At 42.5% G+C, this 27,545-nt stretch overlaps 1 protein-coding gene and 1 pseudogene across 2 annotated transcripts; one reads left to right on the forward strand and one right to left on the reverse strand.

Annotated features, from left to right (window-relative positions):
* Window positions 1-13,579, forward strand: gpc2 (glypican 2). Of its 2 annotated transcripts, none has more exons than XM_070963296.1 (11): window positions 1-568; window positions 2,277-2,435; window positions 3,574-3,708; window positions 4,815-4,990; window positions 5,122-5,202; window positions 5,832-5,997; window positions 6,648-6,778; window positions 7,642-7,788; window positions 8,780-8,916; window positions 10,363-10,535; window positions 10,678-13,579. In XM_070963296.1, exons 1-11 carry the CDS (start codon window positions 391-393, stop codon window positions 10,953-10,955), a joined length of 1,761 nt encoding a protein of 586 aa, XP_070819397.1. In that variant the 5' UTR covers window positions 1-390; the 3' UTR covers window positions 10,956-13,579. The 2 variants fall into 2 exon arrangements, with proteins under 2 accessions (XP_070819397.1, XP_070819398.1); XM_070963297.1 differs by having other exon boundaries at window positions 364-568; window positions 6,648-6,760.
* Window positions 13,580-13,729: 150 nt separating this feature from the next.
* Window positions 13,730-26,724, reverse strand: LOC139330960 (integrin alpha-6-like; annotated as a pseudogene).
* Window positions 26,725-27,545: the final 821 nt, after the last annotated feature.

The raw sequence follows: 27,545 nt of genomic DNA on the forward strand, positions 1-27,545 counted from the left end.
AGTCCGCTTGACGCAGTGTGGCTGTTGGATGAGGCTGAGGGACGGGAGTGCCCCATTCACACTCCCTCACATTTACGTACAAGAGCGGATCTCCCAGGAAGGACAAATTAACCGGACGCGGTCGATGGAGACATATGTGTGATGCAAAAAACCAGCCCGGATGCGGCTGTTCATTGCATTTATCGGGGAAAATTATGACCGTTTTAAACGACTGACGATTTGGGATACTGTTGCACTTTTTACTTTTGCGTGCATCTGAACCGGTCATTCATTCAGTTAGTTAAAAAAAAAAAAAAAAAAAAAAAAAAAAAGGTGCCGCATCCTTAGTCTTGTTTTATATAAAGCTCTGCTGCCTCTCCCTGCTGTCGTTTTCTGAGTCCTGTGGTGAGGATGGATACCCGGCTATCCTTCCCCAGGTACACGCTGCTGGTGCTGCTCTGCACGGTCTGTGCACTGTCGGGGACCCGGAGCCCCGTGGCTGCTGCGGGGAGGAGCTGCGCTGACACCCGGCAGGTGTACTCGGAGAAGGGGTACAGCACAGGCACCGCACCGCTGACTCAAATCTCCGGTAAGACTCTGCAATTAACCTGCGGTGGGGAAAATTTCCACAATCAGACAGTTTTTAGGACTCACGCAGGACATTCACATGTGCCTCAATCAAGCTTAGAGCAAAATTAAAGATGCATGTCGCAGCAGATCTGTAGGTGCGTCAGTCTGCTCTAGTTTATCTCAACTGGGATAAAAACACCATTCTGCACATTAAGGTCACCATAAACTCACTGGTCACCACCACAGGCACACCAGAAGCCATTATGGAAACAGTAGAAATACTCCAGCAGAAAAAAAACCCTTTAAATAACAAGTCTCTACAGGAAAGTGCTATCTAAAAGTGCAAGGTAGCTGAAAACTCACTAGTAAGCACAAGAGATACAATGTAGGACTATCATGGTGAGTTTTCCTCTAGAGAAATAATGCAGGGTGGTTTAAAACAAATTACAGCCGCCCCCTCCTCCCCTCTGCTGTTTAAATAGGATGATTAAGGGGATGAGCAAATTGCCAACACCGGCGCAACAAAGAACCTCGCCCCTAATTAGTCTTTGCCTACTGGCCCACTGTTAAATCCCCGCATATACCCACAGGCTCTGTTCACTGGAGATAGTCTTATCTGCTGAATGAAAACATATCATGTGGATTACCAGCAGTTTTGGACAATGTGAAGTTTTGGGGAGAGGGTGGGATGGAGAGGGAGGACATCTGCGTAAATGTGAATGTCTGACAAAGTGAGGGAGCAAATGATGGAGAACTTGAGTGTCTGAAAATGTGGCCCACTTCATGGAGGTTCAGCTTTGCAGTGAGAGAATGGTGCGTGTGTGTGTGTGTGTGTGTGTGTGTGTGTGTGTGTTACCCTCAGACAGACCTGAAGCATTCACTAAAAACAGTAAAAATGCACGAATGAAATCGCAGACCTTGCACATTTCTTGTGTGCGAGGCTTTATTTTGTGGCAATTCAGCTCTGTGTGTGAGTCACTGAGACAACTGCAATATTGATTGATTGTGTGTGTGCGTGTGCGTTGGGCTATCACTGCCTGAGTCTTTGCTCACCGTCCCGTGGGCCAGGGGAGCAGATGGCCGGGAGAGCGAAGGATGCAGAGAGGCAGTTTAGAAATGGAAATAGAGGGATGAGAGGGCTAATAGTGAGACAGAGAGAGAGAGAACAAAAGAGGCAGAGGAACATCAGCGAGGGTGGAGTTGGGAATGACACTTTCGACTGTATTAGCAGCAGTAATATTCATATTAGATGTGAAATCCTAGAAACAAAGAGTTCAGACCTTTTCCACATTCAGCGTGCTGTGTTTTTTTTCACTCTCTCTCTCCCCTGCCTGTCGTTTGCATATCATTACCTCTGACATATCAAAGACCCAACCTGAGCTGACAAAGAAAGACAGATTGAAGCTGAATAATTCATACAGGGAAATTATAATTTTCTATCACAGCCTTATCTTTGATAAGATTTCCTCAGTAATGAACAGACCAATGAGTGCAGGAATTAACTTTCTCACTAAAAACATCTGCTCTCATAATAGACCTTGATAATGGACCTCCTGATGTTATTGAGAACTGTTTTGTTTATTTGTACAACACCTTTAATAATGCAGCCCTCACAAAATTGCTGTGCAGACTCGAAGCAAATAATTACACATTATGTCATGATTAAACCAATAATTTCTCCGTGAAAGTTTCTCCACCTGTGATGGAGCCTTTCTTTGGTTTTCCAGGTGAGCACCTGCGGCTTTGCCCTCAGGACTACACCTGCTGCTCCAGCCAGATGGAGGAGACGCTGGCCCTCCAGAGCGAGAGGGACTTCCTCAAAGCTGTCGAAGAGAACAGCCAGTTCCTTCTGACCACGTTTACCCAGAGACACCGCAGGTTTGATGGTGAGCTTGTGCAATTACTAGTCATTTTCTGGTTAGAAATTGGTTAAAAAAACATTCTTCTTGAAGCCCCAGTGGGTTCATATGAGGTGAAAAGACTGCACTCGGCCTCCCCCCCGTCTGCCGAGTGAGTGGCGATGAGTGACAGCTGATTAAAAACTTATTTAGGATCTTCGCCTGCACAGTTCCTCTCAGATGGTCAGATATCTGAGCCACAAAATTGACTTTGCAAGCTAAAAGCACAGCGATGCATGCATATTGCAGAGAACTTAGCATGGTTCTTATTTATGTTTAATCAAGAGCTGCTTGAATTAAAGAGCCACTGCAACAGTTTTTAGTTTGCATTCATAAAGTTGAGAGACTTATTAAGGAAGCAGCAGAGGTCGAGATGTCCTGTCATTTAGTCCCTAGTACGGGTTAAATGCTACATTTCCCATAATGCAGCTCATTAGAATACTTAACTGGGTGCTTCATGCCTGGTCAACGCCCACGTTCTCTGAACTCCACACCTCCACTTCGTAACACAGACTTTCTGTTGTCACCAAACCTAGATGACGTGACCCTGATGACATCACTATGACATCATCTCCTCATGCAGAGGTCATTATAAAAACTGGCTGATTAGGATTAACCAGGCCAGCAAAGTGACCCTCACATGTAAAATAGTTGGCATCTCCCTTTAAACAAGCGGTCAGTGTGGGAAACCTTCCTAGACGGCTTTAGTGGCTGTATGTCAGAGAATTCAGCCCACGCTGTCTCGGTTTCTGAATGTATGGCTGCAGGTTTGTAGCAGACACTGCACAGAGCTGAATTTACACTTTTTCCTCCTACCTGCTGTGGACTGCTATCACCTTTTTTTTTCCCCGCCTCATCCTTTTATATAATGTACGTGGTGAATCATTTAAACATGCCGAGGAGTGGGAGACTGCATATGAGTCCTAAAGTCGTAAATAGAGTACATGTTGTTAGACTCACTTACCCGTGTGCAGGATCTGATGTAACTGTCCCTATGAGCTGTTAATCTTGGAGGAGAGGGGGTGACTGAGCGCCTACGAGCGGAGAAACCTGGCTCAGATATTACAGGAAGAGAAGGTGGGTGACAGATTAATATCTCGTCTCTGCTTTTCCTGTCTCTCTGCAGAGTTCTTCAGAGAGCTTATAGACTTATCAGAGAAGTCTATGAACCAGATGTTTACCAAGACCTACGGCCGGCTCTTCACCCAGAATGCACTCGTCTTCCAGGAGCTGTTTGTGGAGCTGCGCAGATATTATTCTGGTTAGTTGAATCACTTTATCCACCTTGCCTCAATCTTTATTCAGAGGGTCTTTGCAAAGCATTAGAAGTTGGGTTGAATTTGCCATATAAAACAATGAAATCAGGGGCATATCGGTCTGCTAGGTGGTCTAAGAGGCCGCCATGTAGTTGCAGCTCAATTTTGGCCGCTGACCTTTTTTGCATGCCTCACTCTGTCTCCTGTCTCTCTCTTCTCCCAACTTTTAAATAGCACAACATGCTAGAAACAATGAAATGCTAGGCGAATTTCAGTAGACAGTTGGCTGAAGTTGGTAAAGACGGTGAAGAGAGAGCTGTGATGATTCCCTGCTCCACTGGCAGCCTAGTGCACGTTTATTAGTCCACATCCCTGTTGTGGTAAATCCACAGCCGCTCTGGACGGCAGAAAAGAGGCAGCATTGTCTTTTGAGGAGAACTGAAAGGCCGAAGAGAGACAGAGAGAATTGGAATCCCACGGATGACTGTTTCTATTTCTGTTCCCCAGCGCTCCGTTTTGGCATGACAGCCGCTCGCTGGCGAGTCTGTCTGCAGGCTGTTGCTGCTTAGTCAACCTGTCTTTGTCTGCCAAACAGCATGTATGGCTAATTTGAGGCTGAATAGTAGACTGCAGATTGGAGAGTCGCATTTTGGGAATCTGTCTGCCAGTTGACTAATGCACAGAGACTAACAAGCAACTGCGTTCACCGGAGGAAATAAACGAGGAGAAATAGTGCTCAATATAGTACACAATGTTGATGTCAAAGGAGCAAAAAGCACTTTTTGTTATGGTAAAATGCCTCAATATATTTTCCCTTTATCTGATCACATTATCCCGTGGCACCTAGCAGAGGGTTACTACTGTGCACAAGGTACAATGAATTCTCATGCATAAAGAAAGAGTTCAGCCAAAAACAAAAATTCACCTGTAATTGGCTCCTCGGTATGTTAATCAAAGTGTGTGGGACTGTGGGACAGAACTTATCTTTTCACTGCATCAACAAGGCCTTTAATGGAATACCCAAAACCTGTATTTTCTATCTTGACAAGCCTTGAAAAATGTCCAAAAATCCTGTTTGGCTGTGTGCTTACAGTTGTTCTTGTGTCCACAGGGGGCAGCGTAAGTCTGTCAGAGGTTCTCTCAGACTTCTGGTCCAGACTGGTGGAGCGAGTCTTCTCTCTGGTTAACCCCCAGTACCAGTTCAGTGAGGACTACCTGGAGTGCGTCAGCAAACACGCTGAGCAGCTGCAGCCGTTTGGGGATGTGCCGCGCAAACTGCGTGTTCAAGTGTGTATCTTGTGATAAAATACAGAAACGTGGACAAAACAAATGGCTGTGACACCAAATAACTTACAACCAATTGTTCGGACTGATTTTAATTAATTAACTTATTGTGTTCTCTTTCTGTTTAAATTCAGGTGTCGAGGGCTTTCATTGCCGCCCGAGCTCTGTCTCAGGGCTTGGCTACTGGTCGGGATATTGTTAACAAAGCTACAAAGGTGAGTTGTTCTTGTACTGTCGTCTGTCATGTTTTTATCTGTTTTGTGCCCATTCTGTCTTTTCTTCTTGAAGGACTCACTTGATGCATGAGATTTCTTTGTTGTAAAACACTCTGAGCTGCAGTTGCTGCATGAAAGGTGCTATACAATAAAGTTTATTTTTATTATCTTAATTTATTTTGACCTTCTCAGAACAAATTCACCTTATTTGCTCAGTCAAATTATGAAGTTATTATTAGAAGATTGTACAAAATCAGACGACTATAACCAGCAGCAAGTGAGCGCTTCATTCAGTCAAAGCTAGACTCGGTTAAATTAGATCATTATCTGGGACTGCAGTTAATGATTATTTTCATTATTATTATTTTTTTATATATATCTACAAAATGGCCATTATATCTTCCCAAGGGCAAGGTGACATATTCAAATTGCTTGTTGTATCTGATCGCCAGACCAAACCCCCAGAAGATATTCTGTTCTTATCATATATGACAGAGAAAAGCATCAAATCTCAGTCTGAAAAGCTCTCAGACAGCGAGTGACTCTCTACGCAGCGTTAAAGTAAATAATGTTAAATCTGTATTTCTTCTTGTGGCCCTAACCCTTCAGCCGGCTGCTTTGTTTTCCAGCTGACTGCAGACTCAGAGTGTGTGCGTGGGCTGATGCGTCAGTGGTACTGCCCTCTGTGTCGGGGCATGCCCGCCCTGCGGCCCTGCCACTCCCTGTGCCTTAACGTGATGAAGGGCTGCTTAGCCAATCAGGCCGACCTGGACACCGAGTGGAACAATTTTATTGGTGGGTGAGGGTGGGCTGAAAAAGCCACACTGCCTTTGAATTCAGTGATCCTGAGGAAATAGTGTCATTGTCCCAGTATTTTGGATTATGATCATTATTGGATTGAACATAGCTCAAAGTAGCCTCCGTCTTTTCCCCTCCGTCACTCATTTACCTTCACTTATTTCCCCTAATGAATTCCTCCTCCATTAATCATTCATGCTTCTCCGCTCCTTCACAATTGATCTGTCTTCCTATGTTTCCTTTCCCCTTTCATCAAACCCATAGGTTCCTTCCTCTTTTTTTTCCTTTTCATGTGCTTCCTCTTACCTTTCATCACTCAAACTGCAGCCAGACCCATTTTACCCTCATGTACTCCTTTTGTCAAACCACCACTCTCCTCCCTGTTTTTCACTGCTCTTTATATGATGTTGGCTTGCTTCCTAATCTTACTGACCTGTGACCTCATACGCAGATGTAAATCAGATCTTTTTAGCTGCTCAGCCAGTGAGAGACTCCAGACACAGGCAGCCATTGTCTTGATGTTTATCAGGGTCTTCAATAGGCCACTGCTTTGTGGACCACACAATGAAAGCTTGGGTGAATGTAGTCATAGCAAACTTTATCACCCTGACATCTCAAGCTCTGTACCTCCTTCTGCCCTCTATCAGATGCTCTGTACCAGGTTTCAGAGAAGTTGGAGGGGCCGTTCAACATGGAGCTTGCAGCCGACTCCATCTCCGTGAAGGTGTCGGAAGCCATCATGCACATGCAGGAAAACAGCGTCAGCATCTCCACGAAGGCAAGGACGAGGGAACAAGCACATGACGGGAATGTTAAATTGACACCGCTGTATTTTCTTTTGGACTAGCTCTTGTTCTGTAATCTTGATTATTGTTTAAATTAAATTTTAATCTGCTTAATGAGACAGCATGCAGCAAAAATGACAGGAATTATACAGAGAGAGCATGACAGCCTCACAGTATGATTAAAAGATGGCAGGCATCCCAGCAGCTAATCCACCAGAGAGACACCCACGTCTCGTTAGAAGCAGAAAAGCTCTCGGTTTGTGATAGCTGTAAGGAACAGGAAGCTCTTTCCTTTACAGCTCAGCTTTTTATGCTGCCTTTCACCAACAGAGTGCGGTTGTGGAGGTTATGGAGAACCGTTTCAACAATGTTATATTGCAAGTTTTCATTTCGGTTGCAACATTTTCGGTTTTCTTTGCGAGGTTGTGATTCAGAAACCCCACTGAGTTCATTCCTCAGCTCTGATTTTCCGCACTAACACCAAGGTTAGCTTAAAAAAACAGCTTTGAATTTGTGGGCCCTTTTCGCTGTTTTTTGGTACCATAGAGAGCATGACTAACTAACATTAAGATTAAAACATTTCTCATTTGGACTTTTTTGTAGACCCGTTCTCTGTGTGTATTCGAGATCTTCAGAGAAATGTTCAAATTTTATGTTTTTGGGGGGGGTTATTTTATACTGTATTTACAACACATAATCACAAACTGTCTCCTGGAGACTAGAGAATATCTGTGCAAGCATACACAAAGTTCTTTAAATGAGCAGAAAACCTGTCACAAACATTACGCAACATTAAAATGACAAAACTGCCTTGCACATAGCAGTTTACGTTGGGTTTTGTTGTTATTTACCTCAGGTGTTCCAAGGTTGTGGAAGCCCCAGACCAACTCCAGGACGGTCCAAACGCTCACCCAAAGAGTCAGGGGGCAACAGGAGGCCCTTCCGCACCTACAGCCCTGAGGAGAAACCCACCACTGCTGCTGGCACCAACCTGGACCGACTGGTGAGCAAAAAACAGTTAAAATCTGCATTGATGGGTGTTTTTGAGGTGACAGCACAACAATACCCAAACACAACACTGATATATTATCATGTTTGAAAGTTGCTATAGTGAACTTTCAGCAACGGTGGCTGTTACATATCCAGCAAACACAGAGCAACATTAGCATTCATTTGAAATCGTGTGTCTGGTCAGTTTTTTAGGTCATTATTTGACTCCATCAAAACGAGACAGATATTTAGCTGCTAAATGCTCCATTATATTCACCAGCTAGCTGCTAACTTTGTCTGTCTCCCATTTAGTGCTGCGCATGTAGGGCACAGTATGTTTTTAGGAGTTTTTGACAGAAAAACAACACTAATGAGAGCAGCGAGAGTGAACCGAGACATTAAGTTGCATGCCAGAAAACCGAAACGATGAGCTCAAAGATGCTGAAACTCTCCGTAAAGCTGAGGCAAAATGCAGTCGGGTGATCATTATCTGTGAGTTCATCAGACTCTTTTCACATTAGACGTGGTTATTTGACCCATCGCTTGTATAAAAAGTGCAGCTTCAAGTGCTCAAAAATACAATATGTTGGAACTGTAATTAAGAATGTTAGAAATGTTTGCGTTGTATGTGCGTCAAGATTCAGACAGCAACAATACAATAAGACTAAGCTTATTACAAGAAACTCATAATAAAGAGTGCAGCAGTCAGAGCCCGACAATACTCCTGTGACCACGGAGTGCTCTTGCAAGATGGAAGTGCTGGAAAATAAATGAAACCAAGAGCACAGGGGACCAACAGAGGATAGTAGATATACACATCTATTTATAAAACATGAAAGACATGAGGTTTAAGAACTGACCCAGAAAGCGTGTCATGTCACTTTCTGACTTTGCCCAACGCTGGCACCGCAGCCTCAATATGCTTCCTCCAGCCAGCCATACCAAACATGGATACTTTAAAACCAGGTCTGAGTCATAACCAATTCCTTTCCGCCTCCGTGCAGGTTACTGAGCTGAAGGAGCGACTGAGGCCCATGCGTGGCTTCTGGGTGTCCCTCCCACACACCATCTGCAACGATGAGAAGATGGCTGCCGACGTCACTAATGAAGACCGCTGCTGGAACGGGCAGACCCGGGGGAGGTGAGCGGGATCAGAGTGGAGGGGTGGAGGGAGGGGCTGGGGAGAGGTGGAGGAGGAGTGAGCGAGTGATGGTGCAGAGGTGGAAGTGGATGCAACAGATGGAAGGGAGTTTATTTAATTTTGCCACCACCACTCACCCACCTCTGTGTGGGTCTGCTTGCTTTTAAGGAGCACAGATGCAGCCTAACATCATGTATCTGGGCTGATTTAGAGACACTGTGCAAATCTGTGTGAGAGTGAGAGAGGAAAAACATGTCTGCATAATGGATGATTTTGTGTCTACGATGTTCCATATGCATTAAGCAACTGTTTTATGCAAAAGGGTGCTCACCTCAACAGCTTTAGTCACCAACAGACAAGCGCCAGTATAACATTTTATACTACCATAATTATATTGGTCAAAATAGCATGTCATATACATTTCAATTAAGTGGGATAGAGAATTAATAAATGGTTTGAGTGGTTTGCATCATAAAACACTGGTAAAAATGTATTTGGGGAATTCCAATATGTAGTTTTAAGAAAATATGGTACAACCTGTTCAAGAGTGTAGAGCCATGCGAGCAGTTTTATGATGCTGTACACAGCAGTGCTCTGAGCTAAATGCTGACGTTGGGGTATAGCTTAGCGCGTTAGCATGGTAACATATGCTAATTAGCACTAAATATAAAGCACAGCTGAGGCTGGTCGGAATGTCTTTAGTTTTATGGTATTTGGCTATAAAACAAAGTATTCTGACCTGATGATGGCGGTAGATGAAAAGTTAAAGCATAAGCAATGTAACCACAGTTCATCCAGAGGGGGCCACGAATGTCACCCCAGCGGATCACCAAAGTCTGCAGGATACATCATCTGTGGACCGTAAATGTCTGAAGGACTGAGACATTTCAGTGTGGTCCAGTGTGGTGACTGACCGGCATTACCATCCCTGAGGCCCATGCAGTTAGCATAGCCAAAGATAACATGATAATCTGTGCTATTAAAAGGTCCATTGTGGAGGATTTAGTGGCATCTAGTGGTGTGGTTGCAGACTGCAACCAACCAACTCAATACCCTGCATTTCACCCCTCCCTTTCCAGGCCTGTAGGAGATCCTATCCATGGCCCTGAAACTTGCAAAAAACACAAAAAGCACTCTCTAGAGCCAGAGTTTAGTTTGTCCGTTGACCTTTAAATAAGTCATGGATGCCTTCACTGCTGCAGTTAAACAGCAGAGAGTGAGTTGCTCTCCTGTCGTGAACACAGCCAATTATTGCAGTGAAAATGGTTATTGCAAAAATATACTGCGTCCACCTGTGGCGATCTGAGACTCATTAATCTTGTTTCTGAGTTAAACTTCCCTGCTGCCATTTGAAGCCACACTGTGTGAAGCTGGCTAGCTCTGCCTTTTGAAAAGATCTGCGCTTGTGTGCATCCATGTCTGCGTCCTCTGTGTGTGCACACTCAGGTACCTCCCAGATGTGACAGGCGACGGGCTGGTCAGCCAGATCAACAACCCCGAGGTGGAAGTGGACATTGCCAGGCCAGATGTGAGGACCAGACAGCTGATCATGGAGCTGAGGGTGGTGACCAACAAGCTGCGAAATGCTCAGAGCGGGCAGGACATGGATTTCATGGACAGTGAGTGTTCCTGACAGTCAGTCTATATATTTGTGTATATCTTTAAAGGAGGGAGTGATGACTGTATGTGTGATTTGTTGGGCTTGTAACACCATCGGCAGCTCTTTATTTCCATTCATCAGCCAGTTTTTCTTTGTTCCAGGTGAGGAGGGCAGTGGCTCAGGAGGTGCAGATCACGGTGAAAGGTACAATGATGATTGGCCAGGTTATGGGCCTTACTCCCCCCCTTACAACAAACCCCCTCGTAACCCCGCCGCCAGCCCTGCGAAGCCGCCTCGAGTCCGAGAACGAAACGGGTCCAAGTGGAACAGGAAGAACGGCCACGGCCTGGTCCGATCTGCAGCCAGCCAGCTCCCTTTCTCCCTGGTTCCTTTGTTGTCTTTGCCTTTTGTGGTCACTGTTGCCCCCATGTGGAGATAGCTGGTCATTACAGTCTGGAAGTAGGTTTTCTGTCATGGAGTCTCAAGCACATTATGAAGAAAAAAAAGGTCATTCCATTTGGTTGCACCAGCAGAAAAAAAAGACAAAACAGGCTAATTTTAGCAATAATCCAAAACCTGTTTACAGCACAAAATCAGTAAGTTAAAGTGAATATTTTTCCTACTGCCCAAAAGAGGCATTAACCAGGCATTGATGATTACAAACAATACTTAATAAGTACTGCCATTTTTTAGTGCCATTCATGGGATGTTTGAACTATTGGAGTCTCGATGCTGAGTGGTGTGCAGTGCTGGATCGTACAAGTCCTGTGTGTGAAAGAGAAACGACAGCAAATGAATTGGCAGCGTGTTTGGCTGATGAAGCTCATGGTCTCATGGTTTGCTGGTCTGTGAGATGGAGATTAGTCGTGCCAGTTAATTACTGTGTAGTGTCAGTGAGCCGATTCGGGTTGAGGGACTTTGTTTGCCGCCTTTCTCACAAAATTAAGTTAATTAATTCGATTGATCTTGGTATCAGTCTGGTTATGGTTGATTTCGTTTTTCCCATCTTGTGCTCGTCGTAAGATTTAATTTACTCGCTTATATAAATCTCCGTATTTTGTCTTGGAGATGAAAAAGTCAGTAGTATGACTCTAGAAACCAAACAAGGGGCTTATTTTGAATGTACCTAAAAGCTCGGAATTAATTTGCAGCTACTTGTGATGACAAGAGGTTGATTTATGTAATATATTGATGTTTTTAATTTATTTTTTAATATAACATTTTGTTGTTCTTATTCGTGTGATTTGTAAGGCAGCGGGTGAGTGTTTTTATCCTTTAAAGGGAGTCTTTAACTTTCTCTGGTATAAAAGAATCAAGTTGTATCTATTGATGCTTTTCTTAAATAAATCATTTTAAAATATTGCTATTTAACCAATCACAACACAACACTGGGCCACAAGACCAGCTGTAGTGTTGTCTGGTGTTTTTTAGCCTGAACCAGAGATTGTTAAGGAGCAATGTATGTGTGTGAATGTGTGTGTGTGCGTGTGTTTGTATGGTGGTTTTATATTGTTTGTTGTATGTTCTGGTTTCAAGGCTCTCAGTTCACGTTAAGAGGATGTTGGGATGTTTTTTAATACCACGCTTTTCTAATTATTTTTCCTAAAAGCAACAAAAGATGGTGGAAACAGTGAGGTAGCTCATGCTAACATGTAGAATGGGGTTGAAATGTTGTCGGAAAGACAAATGGCTCTTAACTTTCAGATGCTAAATGTGAAGATAAAATTGAAGAATATTCAAGAAGGAAAAGCAAAACTTGTGAGGAGTGGTCATCCGTGCAGAGAGGAGGAGGAGGAGGAGGAGGAGGAGGAGGAGGAGAGTGAACTTAAAGGATTAGTTTGACATTTTAGGAAATCTGCTTCTTCACTTTCTTGTCGAGCGTACCACTGTCACACCTGTGTGGTAATTGTGAAGCCGGTTAGCTTAGCTTAGCAATAAGACTGGAAATAAGGGGAAACAGCTAGCCTGGCTCTATTCTTTTTAAAGCTTACAAATGTAGACATTGTGTCTTCAGTGTAAAAACAGGTGGTTGTGGTTTTACTTGGTTATGTGCTGGATTATTTTTTTAACTGGGGGCAGTTGTGAAATAATAAACAGAGACTTGAGGAAGTTGCTGGTCTTAAAATAGTGAAATATCTCTTTAACACTTTGGTTTTTGCACAATTAAACAAGATATAAGGTGCTGGTTGTCAGATTTTGTTACCTTTGGACAGAGCTAGGCTAGCTGTTTCCCCCTGTTTCCAGCTTTTATGCTAAGCTAAGCTAATCAGCTGTTAACTCTTGGCAAGAGGGCATATTTCTTAACATGTTGAACTCTGTGTTGAGGAGGATGAAAGTCGATTGACAGGATCCCAAAAGAGACCAGCGGTACAGACGGAGGATATAAAAAGAATGTATAGATGCTGTGAAGGGACACTTTTCCGTTGAATGAGGAAATGTGAAATTCACTTGTAACAGAAGTACACTTGTAGCCAGATGGGCTATTGCACCTGTACAATAAAAAATGGCAAGAGAAGGGTTTCGTTCTAAAATGCTGGCAAATATTTTCTAGTTTTAATGAATTAACCCCTTGGCGTGTGACAAAGATGATTTCATCCTCTGAAGCGGTGCTGCTTTCTGAAGAGTACAGAAACAGAGGCACAAAGTTTGGTGTTGATATTAGTGACTGATTCATGCCAACAATCTGATTGTTGTGCTTTTTATGTCAGATTTAATTTTGGAATGAAACCCTTCGAAGTTAGTCGGGACCACGTACAAGACTTCACCACAAACACAGGATTACGTTGCACAAGCACAAATTAAAAAAAAAAAAAAACAGCGTTTCACAGTATTTCTAAAGGTAACAGTATTGTAATCATGTGTGCTTTCGATGATCAGCAGTCAGACTGGGATGGGGTGGCTGCAATATTTCCATTGACTTCTTTAGTACAACCTCTCATCCATTCCCACCACTGGCACATTCCTTACGGTGAAAATATAGCACAACGTTTCTCCTGTTGTTGTAACTGTTTTTTGGTATCGAACGAGTGATATTTTCTGCTTCATTAAAAAAACTCAAGAAAAGTGTGTTTTCTTTCTTTTTTTATTTTTTTGACCACATAAATAAAGAAAAGTTATGCATCAACAGGTTCCAACAAACCTAACTAACTGCACTAGCAGTAGATGGTATTTGAGGCATTCTTTGTCACCTGCTTCATTGCACAGTTTAGTGTTTTAGCCTTTAACGTGAGCAGTTTTTGTGTTAGGTGAGAGCTTCATGTTCTGAGTGAGGGAGTTGATGCATCCACGCTGGAAAGGACAGGAAACAGAATCAATACAAAACACTCACAGACTACATTTACTGAGGAGCACATCAACAAGTGAGTAAATTAAGTGTATGTCGACAGATGGCTCAATACGCAGTCAATTTATGATACTTATATGAAATCTGCATCTTTATCTGTAGGCTATTATCTCATAAAATCTCATTTTGTGTGTAGATTATTCATAATATAGAACATCAACTAACTGCATTATAGTGAAAGGCAGTTTTATCATCCTGCAAAGCTGAAAACTGCAGTTACCTCAAACTCTGAAGACACAGACTAAATATGAGTTCAAGAAAATGAAGTACTTTGAATTAGACTGATGTATCACTTCCAGAAATTTCATTATCTTTACCACTTGGACACATTATTATCTTAATCATTCATCCAGAGCAGGTTCACTACAGAACAAAACAAACACTATAGTAAATTTGTTTTATTTGTTACCTTCCACAGCAAGAAGCCAAAAACCGCCAGCAACAGGAGCAATGCGATGACTGTCAGGAGGATAATCCACCAGGCGACTTTGGTGAAATAAATGACCTTTCTCTCAAGGAACACTGTCAGTTTGACCTGTGGACAATAAGACAATAAGAGTCAGATTATTGAAGCACATCAGCACGTGAGTAATGCACAAACTCACATGTAAATCTTTTTAATATCAATAGATTTCAGTGAGCTATTTGTCATATTAATTACATCTTAAATGATTATTCAAATTATTCACATTCCTCGAACACAACATATGTGTGCAAAGAATGAAAATTATTTGGTCAAAAATAATTTAACATAATCTGATTTTTAAACACGTATGGCTCTACCTTTGTCGCAGGCCTCTCCGGTTTAAGTCCAATATTCTCTGGAGCGTTTGTTAAACTGAGAGCAGCATCCACAACAATGTCGAGGTAGTTCAAAGAGCTGTAATCCTAAGTGGGAGATGCAAAATAAATGAGTGGGTGGTGATGCACTTTATATCTTTGGGTAATGTTGTTACACAAACAGGCGTTTTTTAAAAATCTGTCCTCTGACCTCTGTAAAAGTGGTGTTCCAGAGGTGTGAATGCAGAACCATCGCAGCAGTACTGTCCAGGCCCAGCAGAGGGCAGCGTATCTCCACACACTTCAGTCCATCTGAGCAGGTCTGACAGGGAGGATAACAGGCCAAAGGCTCACGTGAGATAAGAAGCCAACAATGACATTTCACATGAGCTTCAAAATGTTGATAATAATGAAGATTTCTTACCAAGGTTTTGTATTTTCTTCTTGTTGGAAGAAAGGAGAATGCGTCAGTAGAGAGCGCTTCAAGTTCAGCTTCACGTCTTTTCCTGGGGCGGTCATGCCAACCCTTGGTACCAAACACTGTCAGGTCAGAGCTGTTTGTTGCAAGCATATCTTACAGTCTGAACAATACAACAAAAGGTACTTATTACCTTTATATCTTTAGGTGGGTTGACTTCGTTTGCAGGTGAGCAGGTGACAGACTGAACACCTTTACTGCTGATCTGAGTCAAGTACAGAAGCCATTTTCCCACAGAGTTCTCCTTTGGCCAGTAGATGTTTAGTGATACACTGGTGAATGATTTCAGCGGTCTGCCCAAATTTGTTATCTGTTAGATCACAGGAAACTATTATGTCTGTTGGTGTGAAAATGCAATCAAGCAATTAAATGCATTTTACAGCGAGGAGTGACGGCTCACCCTAAATTCATACTGAACCAGAGTTCCAATCTCATCCACTGATCGTATGCCACTCTCGCCCCTCCAGTTTTCCTCAGGTGACACTTGAGAAGGCCGGGCTAGTCTGACCACCAAAAATAACCCGTGATGTTATAGTCTTTCATCCATTATTCAAAAGTAATTTAAAACAAATTTCAAGCCTGAAAAATTTGCATAAATACAGATGAGGTTCTTTATATCTGTGTTGAAATGACAATATATTTTAAAAATAAAACAATAATCAGCACCTACCCATATACTTGCAGCTCCAGTTCAAAAACCACTTTGGCTACAGCCTCAACTGGTTGTATGGTCTGCACACTGGTCCTACATTACAGGAACGTGTTTATTCATTATTGTGTGCAGCACACTGATCAATAAGTGATGCCAGCTTCCCCTCATTTCAGTCCACTTACGTCTTCAGCTGCAGAGTGACATTGACGGCTTTTGTGCTCAGTGAGATGCCGGATGTTGTGAGTATGACATAAAAAGTAACCTGTAGTGAACAAAAGAAGCCATGATGCAACAGTGCAGATGGTAAAAATGTGTAGAGGAGGCTGAGCAGCGTGACTCACCTCTGCATCTTTTTGGAGAGGGTTTCCCAGCTCACAGTCTATTAGTGTTCCTTTGTTGTTGGCTGTGCAGCTCACTGGTGTTTCCTGCAGCAGTGGAAAACGTATTCAGAGCCTTTACTTAAGTAAAGGTAATACTGTAAAAATACTCCACTACAAGTACAAGTCCTGAATGAATGCTTTTACACACAGTCTGTACAGTACTTGTATACTCACTGCTGCTGTGCTGTGGACAACAGAAGAGTAACGAAGAGCATCTGGGAGGTTGATCAATGAGTGACTCTGGTGTGCGTCATCCCCGTCTCTGTTTGTCACACTGATCTCCAGAGCTACGTGTTCATCAGAGGGAGTGATGACTGCAACGCCATCCTCTCTGACATGACCACAGCATGAGCGAGGGTTCAATCAATATTGCTTTGGACCCAGGACACAGGACGGTCACCTATACAGTAGTTTTTGAGTCTCGGTAGTTGTAGTTGACCTTTTGTCCCTTACCTGACCAGTGATTTGAAAACATCCTGATTATTTTGTGTTTTTCTGGAACAGAACTTGTACTGCAACTCCAAGTTACTTTGGCAAATGTTGTCACTGCCACAGCCCTCGTTCACAAAGATAATCTGTGAAAACAACAGGGCAGAAATGGTCTCTTTGCATTTTTAAACTGCAATATCCTCTCACACAAATAGACTCGTCTTTAAAGAAATATACATGCATAGACACACACACATATAGACACACACTCACACCTCTGAGACAGCACTCTTTGGCTGGAAGTGGTTGAGGATGGGAGTAATGTCGGCCCGATCTGCACTTGTCCACAGAGACATGGTGACAGAGACGGGGATGCTGTGGAGCCTGTCCTTGATTTGACGCTGCAAAAGAGGAAGTTTTTATTTTGGTTTAATGTTTACAGTCTGGTCTCTTCTCGGGACATGACACCATGAAACAGTACCAGAAGTCGGAGTTTGGAGTATGTGCAGATTTCCCTCTTCTGTCGAGGCAGCTCCAGTTTTCCTTGAGACGAAGTCTGAATGTTCACTCTGGGAGGAAGCCTCGCTTTTCTCCTCTCAGCGTCCGCCTGGAAGGTGTAGTTGAGCACTGTGAAGGAATAAGAATACATCAACTGATATACCTGTACCCACTGTTGCCATTGATAACCACTACTGCTATTGTTCTAGAGTGCCTACTATTACTACTACTGTGTCTAGTGCTACTGCTTACGACAGCAAATACTAAATACAGTGGGAAAAAGGCTAGATTTAGTGTGATGAGTACTGAACTGATAGTAAGCAAACTTACCCAGTTTAGGGTTGAATGATGCTGGATGGGCTGTGTAGGTGAAGCATGCCTGAGCTGCAAAGTAACTGTGCAGAAGTTTGTGCAAAGTTACACTGGATCAAAAGCCAATAAGCTTGCAGCTGGTTCCTGTTGACGTTTGTGTTTTTGTGCGTCTTACCATGAGCGTTTATCACATTGTTCCTTTGTGATGTCTATTTCATGTGGTGTTACCTTCAGAGAGCTGCTGACAGTGACCACAGGCCGTGCTCTGTGACAGAGAAAATGACAGGTTGAATAAATTCACTAGTTTGAGATTTGTTGTGAGAAGACATGATGCTTGTGAGAAACATGAAACACAGTAAAAAATGAACTTACTATGTTTTGGTTTTGATGCACCATATCATGTGTGAAATGTCAATAACACTAATTAATATAGCCCTTCTAAAAATAGAGTCATGCATCTAAAAAACATAAAAAGCAAGTAAATATTGGGAAAATGCTCAAGCAAAAAACAAAATCAAAACCGACATACATGCAGGCTTCATAAACACATATATTATCATAGAAACACATACGTGTCTGTGCTATAGTTTTAAAATTACCTGTAAACAAAGACCGAATCAGACAGAGATCCCACGGCCAAATCAGGGTACTGATTGTTATCCACATCCAAGTTGCCAGACAGAGAATATCCAAACAGAGTAACTTTCTTGGACGCTGGCGAGAGCACCTGAAGAAGTAAAAATAAGAGGCCATCATTTCAAGGCTTGTTTTTGCTGACTAAGTAACCATCCACAGATTTTCATAAGGAGCCCCACAACCTCACCTGTGATGGCTTTTTGCTGACAACGTCTGGTGAGCCATAGTAAAGGTACACTCGACCAGAACCATCATACGGTGCCCCAACAGCAATATCTGTTAAGACAAAGTGACAACATCAACCGGAGACAAAGGCAGTTTATCCCAAATGTCCTTAAAATCTGTTTGCAAAAGTAAAATAAAAAAGGTGAATACAGCTGGTGTTCAGATCGTCTTATATGTCAAATAATAATCTAAAGGTTAAAAGTAAAAGCTTCATCTAGTTTTTGTCACGTAAATTAATGGAATGCTGAGATGTAGGCCTACAGTACATTTTTTACAGTGTTCATAATTGCACCAAGTATATTGTCTCACTTTCTGTCAGTCAGTGCACGATCTATTTGATATTAAAAGGTCACAACCTCCGTAACCATCTTGATTGACGTCGCCAATGTTTTCCACTGCGAGGCCAAACATGGAGTCTTTGTGTCCAAGAAGTTCTGTTGGCACAATCTTCTCCCAGTTTTTATCTTTGTCGTTGATGTAGATGTAGACTGCTCCTCCAACCAAACCATCTTTAACAAAGAACTCTGGTGCTCCGACAGCAAGGTCGTCCCACCTGCACATACCAAGAAACACAAACAGTACAGTAAGGCAGCAGTATCATGATGAATATACCCACAGACTGTTTAAACACGGCCGTTATCTCCGTGATGTCACCCGCAGGTTTCTAAAGCGCCGTCCGGCTGTCACCATATTGGCAGTGCCTGACTCCACCAAACCACCAGCTAATCCAAAAATGGAAAAGGGTGTATACTCTGATGAACATGAAAGCGGTCAGTAAATTTCATGACGAGCTGCCCATTAGATCTGGACATTTCTTGTTGGCCAGTGACAGGAAATAGCTATGCTGTATGGAAGGTCATGGGGTCACCAAAACCTTACCATTCATCCACTAAGGAACATTACATCTCCAGCAAATTTCATGGAAATCTGGTCCTTAATTTTTGTCTTTGAACCAAGAAGCCGTCAAGGGCAATTCTTGACCTAATGCTGGTGCTGAAACAAGGCCAGACAGTTAATGGATCATGAGGAAACGCCCTCGGAGTCATCCATAAAAATGTCACTGCTGTCATTTTACCTTTAACCAAAGTGCAGGATTGATGGACTGACCAGTATAAAGACTGGCCACCTGTTGATGCAAAAATAAAATCACGTGTTTGAGTAGATTTCTTTGCTCAGGTTTTAAAGGACAATGAGTTCTTAAGTACCCATCACCATTGAGATCCACCACTGCCACATCGTAGCCAAAGGAGGAGGCCAGACCTGGACCAGAGAGGACTAACTCCACGGACAAATTCCTCTTTGCCACGGGGTCTGCCTTAAGAAATGCCACCTGGCCACTGTAACCTCCTCTGGGTGCTCCTGACACGATGGTCAGCTCTCCCTTCCTGATGAGGGCCAGACCAGAGTCAATGGAGAATCCTGCAGGACAGAATAAGAAGCAGTTTATGGGGAGGCTGTTCCTTATAGAGGAATAAAGACAGACTTTTAGGGTACCTCCTAAAGGTACCTCCTTAATCACTGGATACATCAAACGAAACCCAACTTGAAATGCCCCAACTGACTCAGAACAGACTGGAAACTGACCCAGGTAGCTGTTTCTCTGGAGAGGAATGAGTTTCGGATTAAACCGGTCAATATTCCCAGTCTCACGAGGATATTCACTGTGGACGTGCAGGTTGTCCAAGAACTCCATTCGTACGATTCCTTTAAGACACGTGAAAACAAAGAATAACAGAATCAAAAATGCTGCTGCATCGTGTGGAAAACAAGATTAAACATTGGAATCATCTCCGGAAATATGCAGGATTTTAATGGACACAACTGTTCAAAGGTTTGTCACCTGCTATAAAAGCTTGATGTCTGAGAGGACTGCTGACGTTTTTGAGTGGTCTGTCAGGCATTTAGATTGTAGAAAGTCCTCTTTACACATAGATGCTATTTGTAAAAAGTAATGTTTTGTTCATGGGGACAAAAAGCTGTACAATGGTTCATCTAGACAAACAAATTACAGCACAGAAAGAGAAGAAGATATCCCTGAGCCACAGTGAGTGAGAATATAAGAAACAGAATTTTAAAGCTTGGCATGAGAATATGTGCAGAATAAATAGAACAGGTTCCTGTTTCACTGACAAGTGCACAATAATACACATAACAAGCTGGAATTAACAGGTGTGTCGCTGAGCAAAGCTATTCTTAAAACGTCAGAATGGAAACAGAAGGCTGGTCCAGGGGGATCACAGAATATCAGATGAGTAAGTAACAGTATTCTCCCCTGTCATGCAACACTGTGGGTCTTGATCATTTATTCTTTTGGGGCCAAAACTATTTAAAATGCAAATAATACATTTGGTATCTGAATTACACTGTTTTTATCTGTTAAAATAAACATTATTAAAGGAATAGAGAAACTGTTTACTCCTGTTTGAGTAGCTTTTTTTTTTTTTTTTTTTTTTTTTTTAGAAAACTAACAGTTTTCTTCTTCAGCCTTTTAAAAAGGGAAGTATATATTTATGAATTTTAGAAAGATTAAGAATGAAAGAACCAGTGGACTTTAGGGCTGGAGACGTCAGAGTATTGAGACACCTGCCCTTTAACTGTACCTTTCCACTGGTATGCTCCTGGTGCTCCAAATAACAGAGATTTATTGTCCTTTGCAAAAGATGCTCCATGACCCTGTTGGCAGTATGCAAACCACTCCTGGTCCTTTTGACGTTCGTTCAGGTGTTCAGAGTCACAGACTAACAGACTACCCTCCTCCACGTCCTCTCTTCCTTCCCGACCTGCAGGTCATCTCCCAAGAGGTAACACTGACCTGTCACCAAGTGAGGGATACGAGGGCTCGGACTCGGGCTCCACTGCTGGTATCGATGAGCACAAGTCTACAACGGAAGGATGATGAAGTCACTGTTGACTGATTTTTGACTGATCTGATGTCCTATTCTTTGATTGAGGAGTGTTTTTCTTACCATCACATTTTGACCAGGACCTTGGCTCTTCACTCTAACTCCCATCCACTGGTTGTTTATGCCTTTACTATCGAGGAACTCTAAAAAAACATGACCACTGCTCTGTCAGTGTAATTACATTTAGCAGAAAAAGTACACGTATTATCTTACACGACAGTGTGAGATTGTTATTAATATGCAAGCAGGATTTTACTGTTTCACCTACTTTATATACAGTTGCATAATTTAGTCCACTGGTTCCCAACCTAGGGGTCGGACCCCTCCAAACGTTACAGATGGTTCATCCAATCACCTGCCATGTATTTTTTGGCTGCCCTTTTCCAAACAGTTTGCAAGGAGGACTTCCCAAATGGTTCAGTGTAACGAACCATCTGGTATGTTGGGTTTAATCCAAAGGGTCAAACAGTAAATCTCAGGGGTCATCATTGATGGGTACAGATGAATAAAACAAAGCGCTGTGATAGAAATTAAAATGCATTTATTTATTGGGCATTTTTCTAATGTTTGACTTTGTGAAATGTTGGACAATTTGAACTCTTCAGGCCTCAAAGATTTATTTAAATGAAGCCTTGTCAGAAATGCAGAGAGGAAATGATTCTTTGGTGAATAGACACACAGCAGACAACCAGAAAGGCTGAGAACCACTGGTTTAATCTTTACCACAGCATTTTATTTTAGTCTGTTTCTAACTAATCTAATCTGAATCTGAAAAAGTAACCAGTAAATCCAAATAATCCATAATAATATAGTGGAGCAAAATCATGAAGTAGCAGAAAACAAATCTACTTCTATCACTGATAACGTTGAATTAAACATGAAGAGATGAATCATCAAAACTCAGATAACGCAGGCAAACAAACCTTCATCATCAAACTCAATTGGTTGACAGTGATCAGATGCTGTTGTAAGATCACACTTGTAGACAACACCTGTAACATTCACTTGGTTCTGACGTTTTGAGCGTGGAGCTCCCACCAGCAATCTGTGGAAAAACACCTCAAGTAACTCAAGTTTAAGACACAGAGCTGGATTTGACTTAGCAAAACTTGAGCAACTATGATTTTAACTCACAGGTTCTTTCTGGCAGGTTTCAGCTGCTGGTGGAAGGCGACAGAAAATCCAAACAAGCTCCCTGGAGCTCCATTTCTCTGCAGGACATTCTTGCTGTCCAGATTGAAAGCTGCAACCCAAACAGTCTGGAGATGCCAGACGCTCCACAGATACGCAACGTGCCAATGCTTTGCCATGATTTTGTTGTGATCAAAATGTGTAATCTGCTCGTTCTGATGCAGTGCCTGTGCTCTCTGAGACTGCAGAGGATGTGTAAACACTCATAGAAAAGGGATTGGCCCTAGCAGGTGCGAACTGACTCACTGACAACACAGACAAACAAGGTGTGGTGGCACGTATCTTCATAGTAATAAAACTGCAGTGTTCAACTTTATGATTTGATAACTGTGGTTAATATTAACCAATTTCTGCTTTGATGAGTCAAAAGTGAAACACACCCTCTGAGCAAAAGTCTCCTGCGAGTGTGCGATGAACATTCAAAATATTAGATGAGGTTGTGCTGTCACTTTCACAAAAGCAATGCCAAACATGCACCAGGATGAAACTTATGGGAACTCATGACCTCTTCAGGAACACCCTGCTACTCATTCACAGCTGACAGCTACCTTGTAAAAGCATGTTTCCCCCATTTTCTTTTAAGCGACAGGCTAAAAGGTTTACATTTCCTCTTCTGTCAAGGCTTCAGCTTTCCTTATTATTCTGCACACTGTGATCTATTGCAAGCACAGGGTGATAAACAATGGACGTCGTTTCTGTGACATCACCCAGAGGTTTCCAAAGAGCCACTGTGAAGCTCAGTGACAGTGGCTTCGGCCATCACCATCTTCGCAGTGCCTGACTCCACCAAACTTCCAGCTAATCCAAAAATGGGCAAAGAGGTGGAGCGTGGGTGGAGCTGAGGTGGGCCAAATGAAGCCTGCTTACTGAAACCATTCCCATAATCATTCATAACTTTAAGCCATAAGAAAATGTGTGTGTGTGTGTGTGTGTGTGTGTGTGTGTGTGTGTGTGTGTGTGTGTGTGTGTGTGTGTGTGTGTGTGTGTCCATGTATTACTCATGTTGAGAGGACATAAATCTGAACTTGTCCTCCTTATAGGGACAAAACACAATTCTCTGTAACGTAAATCATTAAGTGAAGACTTGGGTTAAGGTTAGGGTAAAGGTTAGGCCCCAGTGGTCATAGTTATGGTAAGTAAGTCTATGTGATGTCCCCAAAATGATGGAAACGTGTCATTATTGCATTTTGTTAAATGCCTTTTGCCTCCTCTGCTCACATCTCAGGTGGGAGGGACTAAGGCACAAGGAGAGGAAGCGAGGAAAGGAAACGAGGACACAGTAAAAATGAACATTTTCACACATGACTTGAATTTCTGAATTGAATATATGAGTATTAAATATAACCTTTCATAAATGTTATATTTAATGTATCATTTGTGTATTGTTACAGAAAGGCACTGGCACATTCCTGCAAGCTTCAGTAAATTGAAAGCATGTTCTGTCTCACCAGGTGGCACCAGAGTATGTTACCAGATGATACGGTGTTCAACTACTGTATGTCAGGCTTACACATCTGCACAACTGCAGTGCAATAGGAACAAAATGAAACCATCTAATTAGACTGAAGGTGATCAGCCAATGACATCATTCTTACTATTCTTCATTTATTTCATAGTTGTAGTTGTAGTTGAAGTATGAGTATTTGTAACAGCTGTAGTAGTCGTGGTATTGTGGCTGTGTTGTCTCTTAAAAAGTGACTTGAACAAGGATTCCTGTAGATTACCAACCAGCACAACAGGTGGGATTCATAATGGAACTAAATGACGAATGAATTAGTGTTTTCATCAGCGAGAGTTCAGAGGAATTGGTGGATTCATGAGGCACACAGACGTTGTTGGTATGAATTTGACTCATACTTTCAGCAGCATCGCATCCACTCTCTGTCCGACTTCCTGTCTCCCTGTGATGTACGTTTAAAAGGCAGAGCGGGCAGAATGAGGTGCAAAAACAGAGTGTCATAGTGTCACTGATGCAGAGTTTTACTGTTTATATAACTAATGTAGGTAAAAGCATTTATATGAGATTCCCTGGTTGATGCTCTCACATGCACAGTGACAAACAAACAATGACTCATGGAAAGTTCAGCAGCGGTGCGGTTGTGCGGTCAGAATGAGGCGTCAGTACTCATCAGCTATTTTTTTTTTAGCTTCAGTACAGGAGGCCAACACAAGCCTTTTCTAACAAGGCCAGTGGAATAAAACATAATTTTCTGACAACAGCAGCTTGCAGGAATAGACACACGTTCACACCTGGGCAGTACACCACAGTTACTGTATGCATGAGTGTTTCTGCTGCAGTAGTTGGGGGTTGTGGTTCTTCTTCAGCTGCTGAGAGCGGAGAAAGTGCAACTCAGTCACTGGTGTCAATTACACCTTTGTGACAGATGCTCTCACCTACACCTTTACTCAAACCTCTGCTTTTTGTCTACAAAAAAATTCCCCTTCAAGCCTCACTGATTTTGTAAGATATGTCATTATATAATGTCACCTAAAATAACAGCAGTTATACCACTTATTACAAATATTGCTTGTATTGAAACTACACTAACTAACATGTTATATATATTTACATTGTAAAGTGTAAATGACACAATTTGATTTTATGGGAGGTTATGTACTGAACGTCATGTCATGACAGGTTTGGTATTTTCCTGCTTGGGCTGGATTAAATATTGTATATCAATAAAACTTACTTCCAAAGATATTAACTTTGACCAAATGTCTGCTTTGATTGATTTGAAGATGTTTTTCTTTTAGCTCCCCACACCCACCAGGCATGAAACCAGCCATTACTCAGCCTGGTTAGTAGTATCAGTGGTCTTGTCCCCTTCCTTATCTGCTATACCGCACATGACAAAGATTTAGTGGTCTTTAAACCTGATGCTGCCTTCGACAATGAAAAGCATTGTTTAAGCCCAGAGTGAGATAAAGTTTAGTTGTTGCTACAGTATCTCATCATGTAAAATGTTGGTGAAACAGTGATGCCAGACAATTTTAAACTTTAAATGTTTCAAAACATCTCATGAAAAACTTTGTGAGAATTAAAAAAAAACCCAAAAACAATACCCACCAATGTTATAAAATGATGTACAATCTGCTATTTAAAACAGTTGTGTGGTTGTGTGGGCTTGAGAACTAGGCTAGTGCACATCCAGGAAGGCAGAACTCAAAACTGTCAGGTTAACTGTCTTTGCTAAATTTAACCTCCGGTGGCTTAATGTACCATAGCTCCATATCCTGTTGATGGTCAAAGTCATCATGTACATTCTGAGTAAACATTCTTGGTGGTCTGCCAAAAGCAGAGAAATGGACAGCCACAGCCTATATCACAGCTCAGCTGCTGCATGCGGTTTTGCTTGTTGTTTCGCAGGCACTGACATGCAAACACCACAGTGCTGCGAAAACTGAAAAGGTGAACAGCCTTATTTTTTGGTAGCTACACGACAGAAACTATTTCTAAGGCTCATTTGTTTCTGTCCGAAAATAATGCTGAAATGTGTTACTTCAGCCCGGCTGTACTTATGTATCATTTTGGATGTCTCACCTCTGTCTTAGTTTCTGAGATGAGAAGACAACATGTGTGCTCTGAAGTGGTAAAGCCCACCAACGGACATGTTTATAGTGAGCTTTCATCATCAAAGCACAATGTTAGCAATCTGTGCAACTTGTGTCAGAGGTCTGTGTGTTCATTTCACTCCCTCACTTTGAACTGAGGCCTCAACAGAAACATTTAGTCTATAATATCTTTTTCTTTACTGTCCTGTGGGGCAACGTGATCGAGTCCTACAGGGACAAACTTCTATTTAGATATCTTAGATTAATACTGGAAGATAATCTGTAACATAGTTCCCAGAACAATAGTGATTTTAGCAACTGTTATTATGAGGACATTTACTTTCATTCATTTCATTTTACTTTAATTTCACCAAATTCACACCAAGGCAATGGCTTAGATGAAAGATGAAAGTTAAGAAGTCATTAACATGTTAAACATGGACCATTTCAGGCTTGCACAGAACCATCTGAGAAGTGGAAACTGGAAAAGGGCAGGCACAAAAAAGTATTTTGCAGGTGATTGGATGAACCATCTGTCTATCACAGGCCAACTTCAACCAATCAGATCAATGAACCATATGACAGACTCAGCTCTTCTTCTAGGAGACAATCTTCTAGAAGGGGGCATTCCCCTTTATTTTGTCACACACTACATGCACATGCACACACATGCCATGCACTGGTGAAAATTTTCCTCTGCTTTTGACCCATCCCGGTAAGTCCTTCCTCTGTGGCAGACCAGGAGTGGTGGGCTGCCATCGGACCAGCACCCGGGGACCCAGTTTTCTTTGTCGTCACCATTGGTCAGGTGGTGATCTTCATGCATGTTTTTAGAGGGGGGTTTCATTTTATGGAGGATCCCCCAGGTGAACACGGGGAGAACATGCAAACTCCACACAAAAAGGCCCCTTTCCTCGAGATAAGGGGCAGCAGGCACCGAAGGCATAGTGGAGGACATGCCCTCAGTGCTCCAGGTGGGAATTGAACCCGGGACCTTCTAGTTGTGAGGTGACAGTGTTTCCACCGTCCCACCGTGCCACCTATAGTAAAGAAATGCCCTCCAGTTTCGATATAACTAACGCCATAGCAGTATCTACAGGAACCTCTTCAAGAGCCGCCATTGTTTTTTTTCAAACAAACAGTCGCTTGTCTCACTGCTGTCACACCTAAACCACACCTGTCACAGTCAGTCATCCCTCACAAGTCACTGATTGGTCTGAAATTACGCATAACTACTTGAAGCCTGGCTAGATGGATTGTCAGCATGGACGTGGGAAGTAGGCATGCTGAGGGGGCTGCAGCACCCCGCTAACACCAGGTATTATTATTGACTGTGTGTGACTTTCTCCCAGCACCCTCAACTGTGGCTGACTTCCAGCGCCCCTTAGTTATGTGTTTTTTTGTTTTTGGTGGTGTTACTTCCTTGCTGGTCGTGCATTGCATTATTACAGTTGGTTGGGGGTGGAAAGCCAGTGAGGGATCATGTCACCAAACATACAGCTCCTTCAGCTTGGTCTGAGTACGTGCATGGAGGAGGGTGACGTCTCGAGTAAGAATCAGGTAAAAGCACAAAATTGGCAAGAAAAGGTTCTTGCAGCATAAAAAGTAAAATGCTCCTGTCAGTGTTATGCTGTATTATTGGATCAT

Source organism: Chaetodon trifascialis, chromosome 5, assembly GCF_039877785.1.
Source record: "Chaetodon trifascialis isolate fChaTrf1 chromosome 5, fChaTrf1.hap1, whole genome shotgun sequence".
Classification (NCBI taxonomy): domain Eukaryota; kingdom Metazoa; phylum Chordata; class Actinopteri; order Chaetodontiformes; family Chaetodontidae; genus Chaetodon; species Chaetodon trifascialis.

Coding starts and splice junctions, on each gene's coding strand:
- gpc2 (XM_070963296.1), top strand. CDS start 391: ATGGATACCCGGCTATCCTTCCCCAGGTACACGCTGCTGGTGCTGCTC. Junction 569..2,276: donor ACCGCTGACTCAAATCTCCG/GTAAGACTCTGC, acceptor TTGGTTTTCCAG/GTGAGCACCTGCGGCTTTGC. Junction 5,998..6,647: donor CGAGTGGAACAATTTTATTG/GTGGGTGAGGGT, acceptor GCCCTCTATCAG/ATGCTCTGTACCAGGTTTCA.